General features: G+C 59.5%; 1 protein-coding gene across 1 annotated transcript; it reads left to right on the top strand.

Annotated features, from left to right (window-relative positions):
- Positions 1-85: 85 nt before the first annotated feature.
- LOC113972679 (cAMP-dependent protein kinase inhibitor beta-like) lies at positions 86-14,952 on the top strand. Its single transcript, XM_027694006.1, has 5 exons — positions 86-466; positions 11,545-11,634; positions 12,337-12,465; positions 13,209-13,360; positions 14,506-14,952. Exons 4-5 carry the CDS (start codon positions 13,216-13,218, stop codon positions 14,586-14,588), a joined length of 228 nt encoding a protein of 75 aa, XP_027549807.1. The 5' UTR covers positions 86-466; positions 11,545-11,634; positions 12,337-12,465; positions 13,209-13,215; the 3' UTR covers positions 14,589-14,952.
- Positions 14,953-16,263: the final 1,311 nt, after the last annotated feature.

Raw genomic sequence — 16,263 nt, 5'->3', positions numbered from 1 at the left:
TTCATGTTCAAACTAGATAGGGGCCGGGCCGGGCGGGAGCGGCGGCGCGGGGCGGGAGGCGGCGGCGGCGGCGGCGGCGGCTCGGCCCCGGGTGCCCCAGGGCCGCCTGGAGCCCGAGGATTCCCCGCGGCTCCTGCCGAGCGCCGAGCATCCTTCCTGCCTTCCTGCCTGCCTTCCCCGGGCCGCCCGACTGGGACCGGCACCGGCAGCACCGCCGGCACCGGCACCGGCAGCACCACCGGGACACCAGGATCGACATCACCGCCGGCATCAGCATCGGGATCGACACCGACACAACCACCGGCATCAGCATCGACACGGGCACCCCCACCAACACCGGCATCAGCACCGGCACCAGAATCAGCATCAACAGCGGCCCCGGGATCAGCACCGTCCCCGGCACCAACCCCGACACCACCCTCGGTACCGACACCAACACCCGCGCCGGTGTCGCCGGTGCCACCAGGTGAGCGCTGGCGGTGCCGCGGTGGCACCGAGGCCCTGGGCCACGGCGGGGGCTGCCCTGTGCTCCTGGGGGCTGGGGAACAGGAGCCCCCCGCGGGGATTGGGAGCCCACCCGGGGAAAGGAGCGTCCCCCCTGGACAGCTCCCCGCTGGAGAGGCGGGAGGGGCAGGGGATGGATCCCCACCACCTCGGGGGGCAGGGGGGCTTGGGGGGGATGAAAGTCTGTGGCAGCTGCCGTGCTGAGCAGGGCAGGGAGTGCCTCTCGAGGGCTTGGGGGGGTCTGCCCATCCCACCGGGAGCAGGGGGGTCCGGGGTGGATTTGGGGGAGCAGTAGTCAGGCACCGAGCAAGGCACATCTGTCTCAGGGTGGGCACTTCAGATCAGCCCCCGTGGTGGCACCTCTGTCCTTCCCTGGCACCCATCCTCTGCCCTCTCCTCCCTGGCAGGTCCGGGGGTCACCACTGCCCCCGCCACTTTCACCCTGCCCCGTCCTCATATCAGCGACCACGGCACTTCCCTTCCTCCCCCAGCTCCAGCTCCAGCCTTCAGCTTCCCGGATTAGAGCTTCCCGGATGATTTGGGGCCCGAGGAGCCGGGGGGGTCCCCAAGCAGTGACAGCTGAGACCCGCTCGGTGCAGGGGACACGCTCGTCTGGTGCTTCCTCCCGGGGCGGCATCCTGTCGGCAGGAAAGGGCTTCCCCCGGGGACAACTCCTCCTCCCCACCCTCAGGGCATCATTTTGGCAGGATGCCCCTGCAGATGCTTGGACCGGGTCCCTTTGGTCCCCGGAGCTGGCTCCTGTCCCCTGGCTGCGTGGCAGTGCCACCGGGGAGGTGGCAGAGGCAGGATGTGCTGTGCTCACCCCGAATGCTCCCAGCCCGTGACCTTGGGGTGTCCACCCCGGGACACCTCAGTCCTTGCTGTCACTGGAGGCTCCTCCTGGGATGTCCCTGTGGGTAAGGTCAGGCAGGAGAGGTGGGAGATGTAATGGGGGATGGGGATGAAATGGACATTGTCTCCCTGTCTCCACCCTTTATCTCCTCAGCACCATCCCCCCCCAAAAAAAACCCAAAAAAGAAGGTTTTGGAGGTGAAACCACAACACTGAGCCAGGTTCACACTTTTTTAGATTGGGAGAGTCACAACGTTTCTCCCCAGACTGAGATGTTGGGAGCAAGAGGGGGAGGCAGCTGGAGCTGGGGGTGCTCAGAGGGAGGTTGTTGGGGTTTGGTCATGGCCACTTTTGGGGGGAAACGTTGGGGTTCATGTCCTGGGTCAGCCAGAGAAGCTCTGTCCCCTCCCTCACAGGACAGGGTGCTCCAGGGCCCAGGGGGGACACAGCACCATGGACAGGATGGGGACACTGCCCTGCCCTGCTCTTGGCTCCTCAGGCAGGCGGTTCTGGACCCTGGCTCAGCCCAGAGAGGTTGGATCTGGCTCTGCTCCCTCAGGGATGGGCGTTCCAAGCCATACCCCTGATCTCGGGGTGCCTGCACAGATTCCAGGGTGCCTGCAGGGTTTTCTTCCCTCCTTGGCTTTTGGTCCCTTCCCTGGCAGCTCCCTGGGAGCTGAGTGGGTGTCACTGGGCGGTGGGGAAAGTGCTACGACAGCCACCACGCTGGAGAATACCGATGATGCTCCCAGGATCTGCGCAGGGATGGAGGAAAACAGCTGGATTGCTTCCGTGCAAGGCCTCTCCACCCCTTGTGAGTGGATGCTGCCTGGAGAGCAGGGTGTCCTGGAAGTTTCCCACCCCCTTCCTGGGATGAGTTGCAGTGGGAAGGAGACAATCTACCAGCACCCAGGGGCTTGGGGGAAGCACATTCCTGGGGCTCCTCGGGGAGCCGGAGGTACCAGCTGGTGTTTGTGGCCTGGAAAGCCTTCAGCTGGCTCTGCTCCCCAAAATTAATGAATTATCTGGGTGCTTGTACATATCCTGCCTCCTCCAAATTCAGTGCTGCTTCCTCAGGACACCCTGCTGCCCTCTCAGCCATTCCCAGCTGGACCGTGGTCCTCTCCAGGTGCCACCAGTGGCAGGTGGAGAAGAGGGACCTTGTGCTGGGAGAGGAGGCTCCTGCAGTGCCTGGCTGAGCCCGAGGCCGCCCTGCTGCATTCCAGAAATTCCTGGTGACTCTGCCACGAAGCCCTGGGTGACACCCAGCCCAGGATGTGCTTGCAGGCACCCAGCTGGCCCCCTGTGCCCCCCCAGCAGCCCACAGCCCACAGCATCCTCACAGCTCCTCGGGTTTCCCTTGGCACAAGTCCCTGTGCCACCCCCACGCTCGGCAGACTCGAGGATGTTCCTGTCCCCGTCCCAGAAGCTCAGATCAGGTCCCTCAGCTCCCACCAGGGATGCTCAGGCTGGAGCAGGGGATGAAAAGCCGTTTGGGGAGGAGGGAGCCTGAAACTGCTGAAGAATTAAAGGGATGGAGGGGTGGGTAACATGTTTGTTATGCAAAATTCCAGTTTGTGGAGTGTTGGAGCTGTTCAGTGAAGGTTACAGTGGAAGCTCCATTACCCAGGGCTCCAACATCCTAATTCCCTCCCTTTGGATCACCTCCTGTTTACCTCCCTCGCTCCAAGAGCAGGGCTGGTTCATCCCTGGTGCCAGGGCCCTCTCCAGGGGGCTGGGGGGGGTTTCCATCCCCATCATGTCAAAGGGGCTGTTGAGTTCCCCCCTTGGACTCAAAAATGATCTGAATGCAATGGAAGGGACTGAGGAGTGTGGGGGAGAGGGGCTCACCCAGCACCCCAAACTCCCCAGGGAAATCCCTGCTCTCCTCCCACCACACCAGGTCACCTTTAATCAGTTAATTAAAGGTGAGTAAGTGATGGGGGTGGAGGTGGGGCTGCTCCCCAGCCCTGGAAAAGGTCACAGCCCACAGGCTGCCAAATGCTTGGCTGGCCTGGTAGTGGCTGCAGCAGCTTCCATCACTCCCTGGGATGTGGTGGGATCCTTCCCTGCACCCTTCCCTGGGAAGCTTCCATTCCTTCCTGGGACGTGGTGGGACCCCTGCCTGCATTCTTCCCTGGGATGTGGTGGGATTTCTCCCTGCATCCCTCCTTGGTAAGCTCCCATCCCTTCCTGGTGTTCAGTGAGATTCCTCCCTCCCTCCCTGCATCCTTCCCTGGCATTTGGTGGAATCCCTCCCTGCACTCTTCCCAGGAAAGCCTCCATCACTCCCTGTGACGTGCTGGGATCCCTCCCTGCATCCCTCCCTGCATCCTTCCCTGGGATGTACTGGGATCCCTTGCTAGAAATCCTCCTTCCCTCCCTGGGATGTCTCCATCCCTCCCTGGGATGCCGGACAGCATCTCCCACCCGGGAGCTCTGGGATCCCCAGCCTGGGGGTTCAGGGGTGGGATCAGGGGAATTCTCTCTAAGGAACAATCCCCATTCCCACCCAAACCATGTGGGTTGAGGGTCTCCCTCACTGCTGGTGCTGAGCTGGGTCATGGAGCTGTTCCCTCCCCTGGCACTGGGAATGATGGAGCTGTCAGCAAATCCCTCGGGATTTGCCCTGTTCCCACAGAAAACATCCACAGCTGGAATATCACCAGTGATTTTTGGGAGTTCTTCATTTCCCCGGTGCCCCTGAGCAGGGAGGGCTGTGCCCCAGGGAGGGGACCTTCCTGCTGTCCCAGAGCTGCTCCCACTCCCGTGCTTTGCCCAGCCCGAGTGCCAGAGCCTGGGGAGGGAGCTGATGGATCTTTCCTCAGGGATATCCTATTGCCAGGCAGCTCCATCCCTGGGGGCAGCATTCCCGGAGCCCTCCCTGCATCCCTGCACAGGGATCTCCCCCCTCCCACCCCCGGGGAGCAGGGACCCCGCTCCACGTGGTGATAAAAGCCAGAAGTGCTTGTTTTTAGCCCAAAGTGATGGAAACATTCCCCAGGGGAGAACTGGGAGCTCAGGGGAGAGCGGGAGGGAAGGGAAGCAGCAATGTCAGCCGGGCTGGGAGCCCCAGGAGGGAGGAGAAGAGGAGGTGGGATTTTGCCATTCCCTCTCTGAGTGAGGGGGCCAGCACAGCTGAGGTTATCCAGGTTATCCATCCCCTCTCCAGTGCTGGATATTTGGGATGCAGGATGAAGCCTGGCAGTGCTGCTCCACCGTCAGCCCACGTCCTCGTGCCTCTGCCTGCTGAGCTTCTGGTGCTTTGCTCTTTAATTAGACCAACTCAGGCCTGTCCAGGGATGAAATTCGGGTGGTCCAGAGGGAATCACTCATTCATGGTTCCCTGGTGCCTTCGGCATCTTTCCAGGATGCCCCGTGAGCTGCTGCCATGGGAAAAGATGCCTCAATTTTATCCGTGCGTGGACTCGTAGGAGGTGCTGAGATCAGCAGGGCTGTGCTGGGATTAAACTGCTGAGTCCTCCAGAGAGCTTTTTCCTGCCCAATCCAGGCCTGCAGGATCCAAAGGGGATTTTATCTGTGGTCACCACCTTTTGGGGAAGCCAAGTCCTGGTGTGGGATGAGCACCTCGGGGTCTGGAGGCATTTGAGTTGGAAGCCTTTGGGTTTGTCCTGGAGGAAAACTCTGGGTTGGGATGTCAGTGAGGTGGATTCACTCCCATCTTGGAGCAGGACTCACTCTGGTTTGTGTTTCCAGCATTATAAACAGAGGGGACAATTTATACAAACAGCCTGAAATCCTCTCTGGAGAGACTCAGGTTGGATTTTAGGGGGTTTTCCTGGTTTTCATGGAAGTGTTAAACACAGCTGAGCTCTGCCATCATCCCCTTGGCTGGTGGAGCAAGAACACACCCGGAGGCTCCAGACTATGGATGTCACAGCAAAATCCACCTCCTGTGGGCATCCAGGAATTACAGGGAATGAAGATTATCTATGTCCCATTTTGGAGTCCTTCCTTCTCACTCCCGGCCTTGAACAAGAATTTATGTCCCAGTATCCAACAAGCCTGGAGGAGCCCATCAAGGGAAGGGTTTATGCTCCATCTTGGTTGGCCTTATCTAGGACAGGTTTAAGTGTGAAAAAGAAGTTTTAAAGTCCAATAGCAGTAGGAAAAATTCTAAAAAAAAAGAAGTCATAGAATCCCAGACTGGATTGGGTTGGAAGAGACCTTAAAGCTCATCTCATTCCATGAGCAGGGACACCTTCCACTATCCCAGATTGCTCCAAGCCCTGTCCAACTTGACTTGCAGGGATGGGGCAGCCACAGCTTCTCTGGGCAATCAGTCCCAAAGTGTAAAAAGGGAACAGAGGGTGAATAAAGGGAAGGCTGATCATTAAAAGCATCCCTGGAATACAGGGAGAGGTTTAGGCAGAATGATTCAGGACTGGGGGATGAGCAGGGATGGGACTGAGCCCAGAGCTGGTCCTGCACATCTGCAGGGCAGCCATGGGGAGCAGGGAGGGAGCAGGGGAAAGGGAGAAGGGAGATGTGAGGAGGGTGGGGGGAAGGGACACTTCAACGTGCCCCAAACAGATGGATGAGTCCATCCACGCAGGAGCAGGAATGGTGGAGAAGAGGGAAAGCTGCTCTGGCTGCCAGGATGTGTGTGACAGAGCAAAAACAAGGAGGAAGGTCAAAGCTCAGGGCAGGACACCACGGGAAGGGCTTAGAGGGTAATGGGAATTACTGTGTAAGTGCATTATCCTAACGAGGAGGATCCTCTGCTCCACGACAGGGGAGGAAGGGGGAGTCCACGTGTCAGGAGCCTTTTGGACATGGGGTTTGCTGGGAATCACACAGAAGGGCCAAACCCTGCAGGTTGGGATGCCCTGGAGGTTCTCAGGTTGGGCCAGAGCTTTGGGAAGCTACCAGTACAACCTGCACTTAGAAATCCTGCTGGAATGATTCCTCAAAGCTTTGGGAAGGAGCTGAGGCTGTGGGGTGAGAAGGAGTCAGGGAAAAATTGGGGGAAAACCAGTGTGTGACTTCAGTGGTGCTCTGAGCATCCAGGTGTAGCTTCTCTTTGATCCCTCCCGGCACAGCTTCACAGCCAACATCACTCCAAAGGTACCCAGCAGGACCTGAACTGGCCCAGGCTCCTGCTCAGCCCCCTGGAAACCTGGGGATTTCGGGACAAAAGTGCCAGCCCATGGTCAGAGATGTTTTGCTGCCAAGGGCAGGCAATGGGGTGACAGCATTCCCCACTGGGATGGGGGCTGGAAGCTCCATCCCACCCACCCCCACTGTCAGGAGGGATCATCATCTCCAGGCACTCGGGCTGAGAATTCCCTGTGTGAAGCAAAACCTGTTTTCTGTGTCATTCTTCACGTCCACCTGAAATATTCCCACACCAGCCAACATCCTTGGGGCCTTTTCCTCCCTTCCCAGGAAATGATGAGTCTGGGACAATATTTTTTGCCACAGAATCATAGAATCAGACAGGTTGGAAAAGACCTCCAAGATCATCAAATCCAACCCTTGATCCAACCCCGCCGTGGTTCCCAGCCCATGGCACTGATGCCACATCCAGTCTCACCTTAAACACCTCCAGGGATGGAGAATCCACCCCCTCCCTGGGCAGCCCATTCCAATGGCTGATCACCCTCTCTGGAAAGAATTTCTTCCCAATATCAGACCTAAACCTCCCCTGGCACTGCTGAAGACCCTCTTGTCCTACTGCTGGTTCCTGGGAGCAGAACCCGACCCAACCTGGCTCCCCCCTCCTGTCAGGGAGTTGCAGAGAGTGAGAAGGTCTCCCCTGAGCCTCCTCCTCTCCAGGCTGAGCCCCCCCAGCTCCCTCAGCCTCTCCTCACAGCACTTGTGCTCCACTCCCTTCCCCAGCCTCGTTGCCCTTTTCTGCCCCTGCTCCAGCCCCTCCATGTCCTTCCTGAGCTGAGGGCCCAGAACTGGACACAGCACTCCAGGGGTGGCCTCACCAGTGCTGAGTCCAGGCCAACAATCCCTTCCCTGCTCCTGCTGCCACACTGTTCCTGAGCCAGGCCAGGATCCATTGGCCCTCTTGGCCACCTGGGCACACTCTGGCTCCCGTTCAGCTTCCTGCCCATCCACACTCCCAGCTCCCTTCCTGCCTGGCTGCTCTCCAGCCCCTCTGTCCCAGCCTGGAGCTGCCGGGGGTTGTTGTGGCCAAAGTGCAGGACCCGGCCCTTGGCCTGGTTGAACCTCATCCCCTTGGAATCAGCCCATGGATCCAGCCTGTCCAGGTCCCTCTGCAGAGCTCTCCTGCCTTCCAGCAGACCAACACACCCCCCAGCTTGTGTCACCTGCAAATTTGCTGGTGGTGGACTCAATCCCCTCATCTAAATCATCAATAAAGATATTAAACAAGACTGGGCCCAACAATGATCCCTGGGGACACCACTGGTGACCGGATCCCAACTGGATGCAGCTCCATCCCCACCACTCTCTGGGCCCGGCCCTCCAGCCAGTTCCTAACCCAGCACAGAGTGTCCCTGTCCAGGCCTTTTCCAGGAGTGTGCTGTGAGACACGGTGTCCAAGGCTTTGCTCAAGTCCAGACAGACACATCCACACCTTCCCCTCACCCACCAGGCGGGTCACCTGGTCATAAAGGAGATCAGGTTGGTCAGACAGGACCTGCCCCTCCTAAACCCATCCTTCCTTCTCCCTGAGATCCTGGAGCTGTTCCTGGGCAGCTGGCAAGGCCCATTCCCACATGGCTGCTGAGCATCCCCTGGGCTCAGGCACAGGAGCTCTGCTGCCTGCAGCCACATCCCTGGAGAGGGATCCACCAGGACCAACCCTGCCTCCTCCAGGGGAGAGCTCTGAGCTCTCCAGATTGTATCCTGTGCCTAATTGTTGCCATCTGCTGTTCCAGGCTCCAGGGGCTGCTCGGGCTGTCTGCTGGCTGTCGGTCTCTGGTTATCCCAGCCCCGCTGGATTTCCCTGCCATGTGGACTCATGGCTTATTTTCCTGGATGCTGCTTTCATTCCCTTCTGATCTGGGGCAGCTCTTTCCTTCCTGGCTTGCAACGCTCATTTAACTCGATGTTACATTTACACCCCGGGAAATCTTCCCCATTTTTCGTCGTGTTCATCATCTCTTAATAACACCAACATTTCAGGAGGCCTCGTGCTGTGCTGCAGTTTTTCCCAGCACAGATCCCGTAACACTTTGAATGAAACAAGCAGGAGGAACCCTCCATACAGAGAGAGCCAAGAGCACCAAATGAGACCCAAACCCACCTCCCAGATGAGCTCGTGACCCATCCACCACTCTGAAGCTGAAGAAGCAAATCTTTGTGGTTAAATGAATCCTTAACATCACTGTAACATCTCCCAGGCCCCAAACCCCTCAGAGCCTTCCTGGTTTGTGTGCCCTGGGGGAGGGAATGTGTTTGGCAAAGCTGTGGGTGGCCATGGTGGGTGCCTTGTGGTCCCCAGGCTCCAGGTTCTGGCTCTGGCAGATGATGTTGGGGGTGAGTGTGTTCTGCTCCCTGCCACCCCCAGCACCCCGAGCTGCTGTGACAGATGGGACAATCCCTGCCTTGATCATGGATGTGCCCATGGAAGTGTCTGACCCCAAAATGAACCCTTGGTCCCTTTGGCTTCTCCGTCCCCAGGGTGGTTCACACCTTTCTCTGCCCTTTCAGCATCCTTCTTCCTCCCTCCAGGGCTTTGATATTCCTAAGGAGTTTGACCAAGGAACACACATCCCTACATGCCATGTCCTCCCTCCACCTCTCCCAGCACCTTCCACCACAGCCCATCTCTGGCAGGGATTAAGGTTTATTTCTGCCCTTCCCTCCTACATCCCATTAGGGGCATTAGAGCAGGAGCCAGTGGCCCCAAAGACCTTCCATGTGACTCCAGGAGCTTTTTTAGGCTGAGACCACGTTAAAGCCCCAGAAACTGCTCCTGCTTGGAGGGGTTCACTGGGTTTGTCCAGCACTGTTTTCCCAGGTAGGGTTGGATTTGCCTGTGGGATCAGGGTGAGGTTGGATTTCCCTGTGGGACCAGGTTGACTTGGATTTGCCTGTGGCACCAGGAGGACGTGTTAGTGCCCAGCACAGGGCAGGTGTTGGCACTTGGATCTTGTCCCCAGGGAGCCCAGGGGGGTGGGACAGCCTGGGGGGCTCCCTGGGACAGTGATGCTGCATCCCAGGAATGCTCAGGATCCCCCGGCCCTGGGACAGTCCCCTCGGGGCTCCCAGCAGGAGGGTCCTGATTCCCTGTGCAGCTTTTCCGGGCAGGGTGAGGTGTGGGATGTCACCCACCCCCGGCATCCCTGCGAGCGGGAAGGACACGGGTGGGATCCAACCTGGTCCTGGAGGCTGATTATTCCTGATTTTCCAGCACTGGAGCCGCTGGGGCTGTTGGGAAGGAGCTTTGATCCAGCCTGCGGGGCTCCTGCCTCGCTGGGATGTGCAAAGAGTCGTGTGTGTGTGTGTGTGTGTGTGTACACACGTGTGTGTGTGTGTGTGTATCCACACGTGTCCCTGTGTGCCTGCACACTTGGCTTCGTGTGTGTGTGGAGAAGGAATCCAGGGAATCCTTTAAATTGGAAAAGCCCTCCAGGATCAACAAGTCCAAGCGCTGCCAAGGCCACCCCTGCCCCCTGTCCCCAAGTGCCACATCCACACGTGTGTTAAATCCCTCCGGGGCTGGGGAGTCCAGCACTGCCCTGGGCAGCAATCACACCCGTGTGCTACAATGCACCACACATGGACATATATGTGCCATGGGACACCACACGAGCACACACATGTGTGCCAGAGGGTGCCAAGCACTCACACACATGTGCTACAACACACCACACGTGGACATATATGTGCCATGGAACACCACACAAACACACACATGTGTGCCACAGGGTGCCAAGCACGCACATACATGTGCTACAATGCACCACACATGTACATATATGTGCCGTGGGACACCACACGAGCACACGTGTGTGCCAGAGGGTGCCAAGCACGCACATACGTGTGCTACATGCCCACACGTGTGCCAGGGAGTGCCACACAAGCACAGTAATGTGTCAGGGGGTGTCATGCATTCACACCCGTGCACACGAGTGTGCCAGAGGATGCCGAGCAATCACACACGTGTATTACAATGCACCACACGTGCACATACGTGTGCCAAGGGACACCACACATGCACAAACATGTGTGCCAGAGGGTGCCAAGGTGCACATATGTGTGGTAGGGGACACCACGCATGCACATGTGTGTGTCAGAGGGGGCCACACATGCACATACGTGTGCCAGGGGACACCATGAACGCACACTTGTGTCTCATGTGTGTGTCATAGTGCACCACACATGCACACACATGTGCCAGACGGTGCCAAGCATCCACACACGTGCTACAATGCACCACGTGTGCCCATACATGAGATGCCAACTATGCACACGTGTGCAATGGGACACCACACATGCCAGGCGTGTGCCAGAGGGTGCCACACACACACACACGTGTGCCAGGGGACACCACGTACACACACTCATGTCTCATACATGTGTTACAATGCACCACACACGTACATACGTGTGTTACAGGGCACCACACATGCACATACAGGTGCCAGTTTTGCCAAGTGTGCACATACATGTGCTACGGGATACCCCACATGCCACGTGTGTGTGCCAGAGGGTGCCACACATGCACATACTTGTGCCAGGGGACACCATGCACGCACCCTCAGGTCTCATACATGTGTTACAGTGCACCACACATGCACACACGCGCCAGAGGGTGCCAAGTATCCACACACATGTGCCATGGGACACCACACATGCACATACATGTGCCAGAGGGCCCCCCCCATGCACAGCCCGGGGCTCAGCTCCAGCTGCACACACATGGACAGTCACACACAACAGCCAGGCCAGGGTGGTACACACAAACACACACATGTGCCAATGCACACACATGTGCCAATGCACACACGTGTGGTTCCAGAGGGCCGTGGGTGGTGCAGGTGTGCAGGGAACATCCCGCCTTTGCCACCTCTCCTGGGGCCACCACCCCTGCCCCCGTCACCCTCAGCCCCTCTCTGTGCCTTGGTGTCCCCCCCAAGCAGGGTCCCACCTCACGTGACACAGCTGCCCCAGCATTAATCACCTTCCAGTGATTAATCATTTAATTACCTGCTTGGTTAATGGTTTATTTCTCCCCTCACACAGCCGGGTCACTGTCCCGCTCCCACGGCACCTGAGCCAAGGACACTGAGGGGACCTGGGCTCGTCCTCCCCGTGATTCCCAGCGGGACACAGGTGGGTCCATGGAGCCACAGCAGGACCAGCTGTCACCACCAGCAGTGTGGGGACACCAGTGCCAGCACTGCCACCAGCACCCAGCCTGGAGGGGGGATGGTCTGGGGGTCCCTGTGCCCTCAGAGTGGGTGAAGGGGGTCTGGGGAGGGTGGAGGGAACCCCTGTCCTGTGCCACCCCTGTGTCACCCCCACCCATCACTGCAAAAGCCCGAAGTGTCTCCCAGAGCTGAGCAAACATCCCAGTGTGGCCCCAGCAGCCTGGGCACCAGGGAGGCTCCACACCAGTGGGATTTGCCCAATGCCAGGGGCTTCCCAGGAGAGCCCCCACCCACCCAGGGGACCCCAGACTTGCTGCTGCCTGCCCTGAGCCAGTGAGGGCTGCTCTCCAAGGGACACGGTTGGGTCACTGCATTGGGGACCCTGTGCCCTTGTCCCCTGGCAGTGCCCTCTCAGCCTCCCTCCATGTCCCACCTCCATGTCTCCATCCCTGCTCTCCACCCATCCATCTCCTCCCGCCTTCCCACCAGGGATGAGGAGTCCCTGCCCATCACAGCCCATCCTGGTGCAGCCACCCAGGGCAGAGGGTGCTGGGTGCTGTGGGTGCTCCCATGGGGACACAGCCTGTCCCACTCCCAGGTCACTCCCCTCTCCCTCCTTCACCCCCCTTGGCCCCATTGCTGACCCCCTGCTCTGCCCTTCCAGGTTGGAGCCGGAGGGGACCCATCCAGGAGTAATCCCTGTGTCCCGTGGGGTTCCTCCCTAGGCCAGGGAGTGGAGCAGGACCCTGGGCACAGGGGACACGTGGCACCAGGCCAGGCTGGAGGGTGCCCGGTAAGGCTGCTGGGGACCCCCAGGGACCCCCTTCCTCCGTGATGGGGTGACCAGCAGAGTCCAGAGCACCCAAAGGTGCCAGGGTGGGGATGGGGGAGTCCCGCAGGCAGGGTGGCCCCTGCCTTTGCCTTGTGGGGCCCACAGTGGGGGCAGAGGGGGTGTAGGGGCTCAGCCCTGCTCCCTGGGGCATCAGAGTATCATACCTGGAGCAGAGCCAGGTCTTTTTCGCTCTCCATGCTCAGGGAGCTGAAGGGAGGATGTTGAAGGGCTGGAACAGGTCCACAGAAGAGCAGCGAGGCTGGGGAAGGGACTGGAGCACAAGTGGTGTGAGGAGAGGCTGAGGGAGCTGGGGGGGCTCAGCCTGGAGAGGAGGAGGCTCAGGGGAGACCTTCTCACTCTCTGCAACTCCCTGACAGGAGGGGGGGAGCCGGGGGGGGGTTGGGCTCTGCTCCCAGGAACCAGCAGTAGGACAAGAGAGCACAGCCTTGAGCTGTGCCAGGGGAGGTTTAGGTTGGACATTGGGAAGTTCTTCACAGAGAGGGATCAGACCTTGGCAGGGGCTGCCCAGGAAGGGAGTGGGGTCACTGTCCCTGGAGGTGTTTAAGGACAGACTGGATGTGTCACTCAGTGCCATGGGCTGGGTGACAAGGTGGGGTTGGGTCACAGGTTGGACTTGATGATCTCAGAGGTCTTTTCCAACCTGGTTGATTGTGTGATTCTGTGATTCTGTGATCTCTCTGCAGGGTTAACATGACCGAGGTGGAACCTGTGCTGGACTTTGCATCCTCTGGGAGGACAGGCCGGCGCAATGCCCTGCCCGACATCCTGGGGTCGCCCGCCGGCGTCAGCCCCGCTGACCTGCCCCTCAAACTGGCTGAGATGTCCCTGAGTGCAGGTAGGGGACAAGGAGGAGGAGGAGGAGGATGGAGGGTGACATAGAGCGGGCAGGAACTGGGGTTCCCATGCTCATCTAGTGTTCTGGCTCCTCACGACATGGAGGGGCTGGAGCATGTCCAGGGAAGGGACCAGAGCTGGGGAAGGGTCTGGAGCAGCAGGAGAAGCTGAGGGAGCTGGGAGGGCTCAGCCTGGAGAAAAGGAGGCTCAGGGGGGACCTTCTGGCTCTGCAACTCCCTGACAGGAGGGGGGAGCTGGGGGGGGTCGGGCTCTGCTCCCAGGGAACAAGGGACAGGAGAAGAGGGAACGGCCTCCAGCTGTGCCAGGGGAGGCTCAGGTTGGACATGAGGAGGAATTTCTTCCTGGGAAAGGTGGTCAGGCCTTGGAAGGGGCTGCCTGTCGCGGTAGGAACGGCCGTGCGACATAAAAAAGGTTCCAACAAAGTTTATTTCCAGGAAAAAGACAGCACACGGGGCTGCTTAGCAGTCCCTTTAAGTACAGTTTTTGAACACACGTAATCCACACGTGTGTGGATAGGACAGTTCAAACTCTCACACCAGAATTCTTACAGCTAATAGGTGCATTTTCTAAACTCTACTTTCTCATAACAACTTTACTCTTTCTCAAAACAGCCCTGTAAGGTTCCCACAACAGTCCCGAGCACCTGCTCTTATTTTTCTCTCATGTTGATATTTTTCCCGACCACTCTCGTTCAAAACAGGTCTCTGTTCTCATGAGACAATGTTCCTGTTCTCACGGGACAGCTTCTTCAGGATGCATCAGTATATTGTCAGGATCAGGGCCTCAGTCCTCTCTTTCAGTCCATCTCAGGGGTACACTTTGATCTGGTCAACATCGACTGCTTCGTCGATAAGTGCCAGGCTGCTGACAGGTTCTCTGTCAATCCCCGACAGCTGCCCAGGGAGGTTTGGAGTCCCCACCCTGGAGGTGTCCCAGGAAGGCCTGGCCATGGCACTCAGTGCTCTGGGCTGGGGAACAAGGCGGGGGTGGAGCACAGGGGGGACTCCGTGGGCTGGGAGGGCTTTTCCAGTCTCAATGATTCTGTGATTCTATTCTGTGACTCTATTCTGTGATTCTGTTCTCTGACTTCATTCCACAACTCCATCCCCTCCTCTCTCCCTGCAGGCAGCGCCCAGGAGATGCAGTCGCCCTCGGCGGAGGTGCCCCCTCCGCAGCCGCCCAGCCCCGAGCTGAAGGACACATCCTAACCCCGCCCCGGGGGGACTTTGCTGACCAGCGGAGGGAGGAGGGGGCTGCGGGGCACCAGCCCAGCTTTCCTGGCACGGCCGGAGTCCGCTGGGATTTCCTCGGTGCTGCCGCAACCCAGACCCTGGAGTGCCACCCCCACCACGGGGGAGCGGCGGGCGCGGTGGGGACACGGTGGGGACACGGTGGGGACCTGCCGTGACAAAGGGGCGATTCCCACCCACGCCCTGGGCCAAGACTCGGAGGGGGGAATTTTTTTTTGCCTCTCCAGGGGGAGGAATATTTTTCTTCTGGGGCATTTGGCAGAGCCGAGCGCGGGGGGGTCCCCGGGGGGCCCTCCCGGCCGCAGGAGCAGCCACGGTGTTTCTTGCTGAGTGTGGTGTTCACTGTGATGTTTTTGGGTACCACCTCGTCTCCTGGCTGTTCTTCTGGGGCGTGTGGGAGCCTTTCTCAACAACTGGGGGGAAGGGGGAGCACGACACAACCTCAGCAGCCCCCCCAGCCCTTCAGCAAAGCCCACCCCTGCAGCCAGCACGTCGCTGAGGGTCCCCACCTAAGGTGGTCTCTGCTCCTGGGTGCGGGGAGATGGGTGATTTTGGGGGGTGGGGAGCAGGGCGATGCTCTTTGGAGCATCCCCAGCCCCCCATGCCAGGGGCACCCACGGGTCCCCAGGCTGTGTCCCCTCCCGCAGACCCGGGATTGGGGGAAGCAGCGGAGCCAGCGGGGTCCTGCGGCGTTCGGGGATGCGAGAGACACGGAGAGGGGTTTTCCCGGGCTATCCCAAATCCCCTGCTTCTGCCAGCGGTGGGGATGGGACCCTCCTGCGCAGGCACCGAGGGGCTGAGGGAGGACTCACTGCCGGCTCTGCCCGGGCCAGGGTCTGGATGCCGAGGATGCCGGAGCCGGGCAGGGCGGTTGGACACGGAGCTGGACCCATCCCATCCCGGATGGTCACCTATAGCTGTCGCTGTGGGACCAGCAAAGCGATCCCGAGGCCCAGGTCCCCTCTCTCTGGTCACCGGCCGGGCGGTGGCCGGGACAGGGAGAGCTGTGCGGGGCCACACGCGGGGATACACCGTGCCCAGCACCCCGGGGGGGGCCGGGCAGCTCCCGCGCTCCCGAGCACTGTGTCCATCGCTCGGAGTGGGGGCCAGTCCCGGGTGGAACAGGGTGTGGTGTGGGCATCCATGTACATGGGTACCCGTGTGCATGTGCATGCTCATGTGTGGGCACCTGTGTGCAGGGATATCCACGTGCATGTGCATCCGTGTGTGCGTGCATCCGTGCACGTGGGCATCTGTGTGCATGGGCATTTGTGTGCCTGGGCACCCATGTGCACAGGCATCCTTGTGTGTGGGCATCCATGTGCATGGGTACCCGTGTGCAGGGTTGTCCATGTGTGTGGGCCCCCGTGTGTGTGGGCACCCATGTGTGCGGGCACCCGTGTGCAGGGGTGTTCATGTGTGTGGGCATCCATGTGCGTGGGTGTCTGTGTGCACGTGCAGCCACGTGTGTGGGCATCCATGGCCACGGGCACCCATGGGAAAAAGCATCCATTTTCACGTGCATCCATGTGCAGGGGCACCCGTGTGCATGTGCAGGGGCATTGGTGCACATGTGTGTGTGCATGTATGTGTGTGTGCATGTATGTGTGTGTGTGCATGTATGTGTGTGTGC

Source organism: Neopelma chrysocephalum, unplaced genomic scaffold (assembly GCF_003984885.1).
Source record: "Neopelma chrysocephalum unplaced genomic scaffold, ASM398488v2 Primary Assembly neopelma1_95, whole genome shotgun sequence".
NCBI classification, from domain to species: domain Eukaryota; kingdom Metazoa; phylum Chordata; class Aves; order Passeriformes; family Pipridae; genus Neopelma; species Neopelma chrysocephalum.
The sequence above is the reverse complement of the archived record's forward strand: the minus strand, read 5'-3'. Positions and strand labels throughout refer to the sequence as shown.

Excerpts from the sequence above, each read along its gene's own strand:
- LOC113972679 (XM_027694006.1), top strand. The coding sequence starts at position 13,216 with ATGACCGAGGTGGAACCTGTGCTGGACTTTGCATCCTCTGGGAGGACA. Across the intron at positions 13,361-14,505 it reads TGAGATGTCCCTGAGTGCAG|GCAGCGCCCAGGAGATGCAG; the intron begins GTAGGGGACAAG and ends CTCTCCCTGCAG.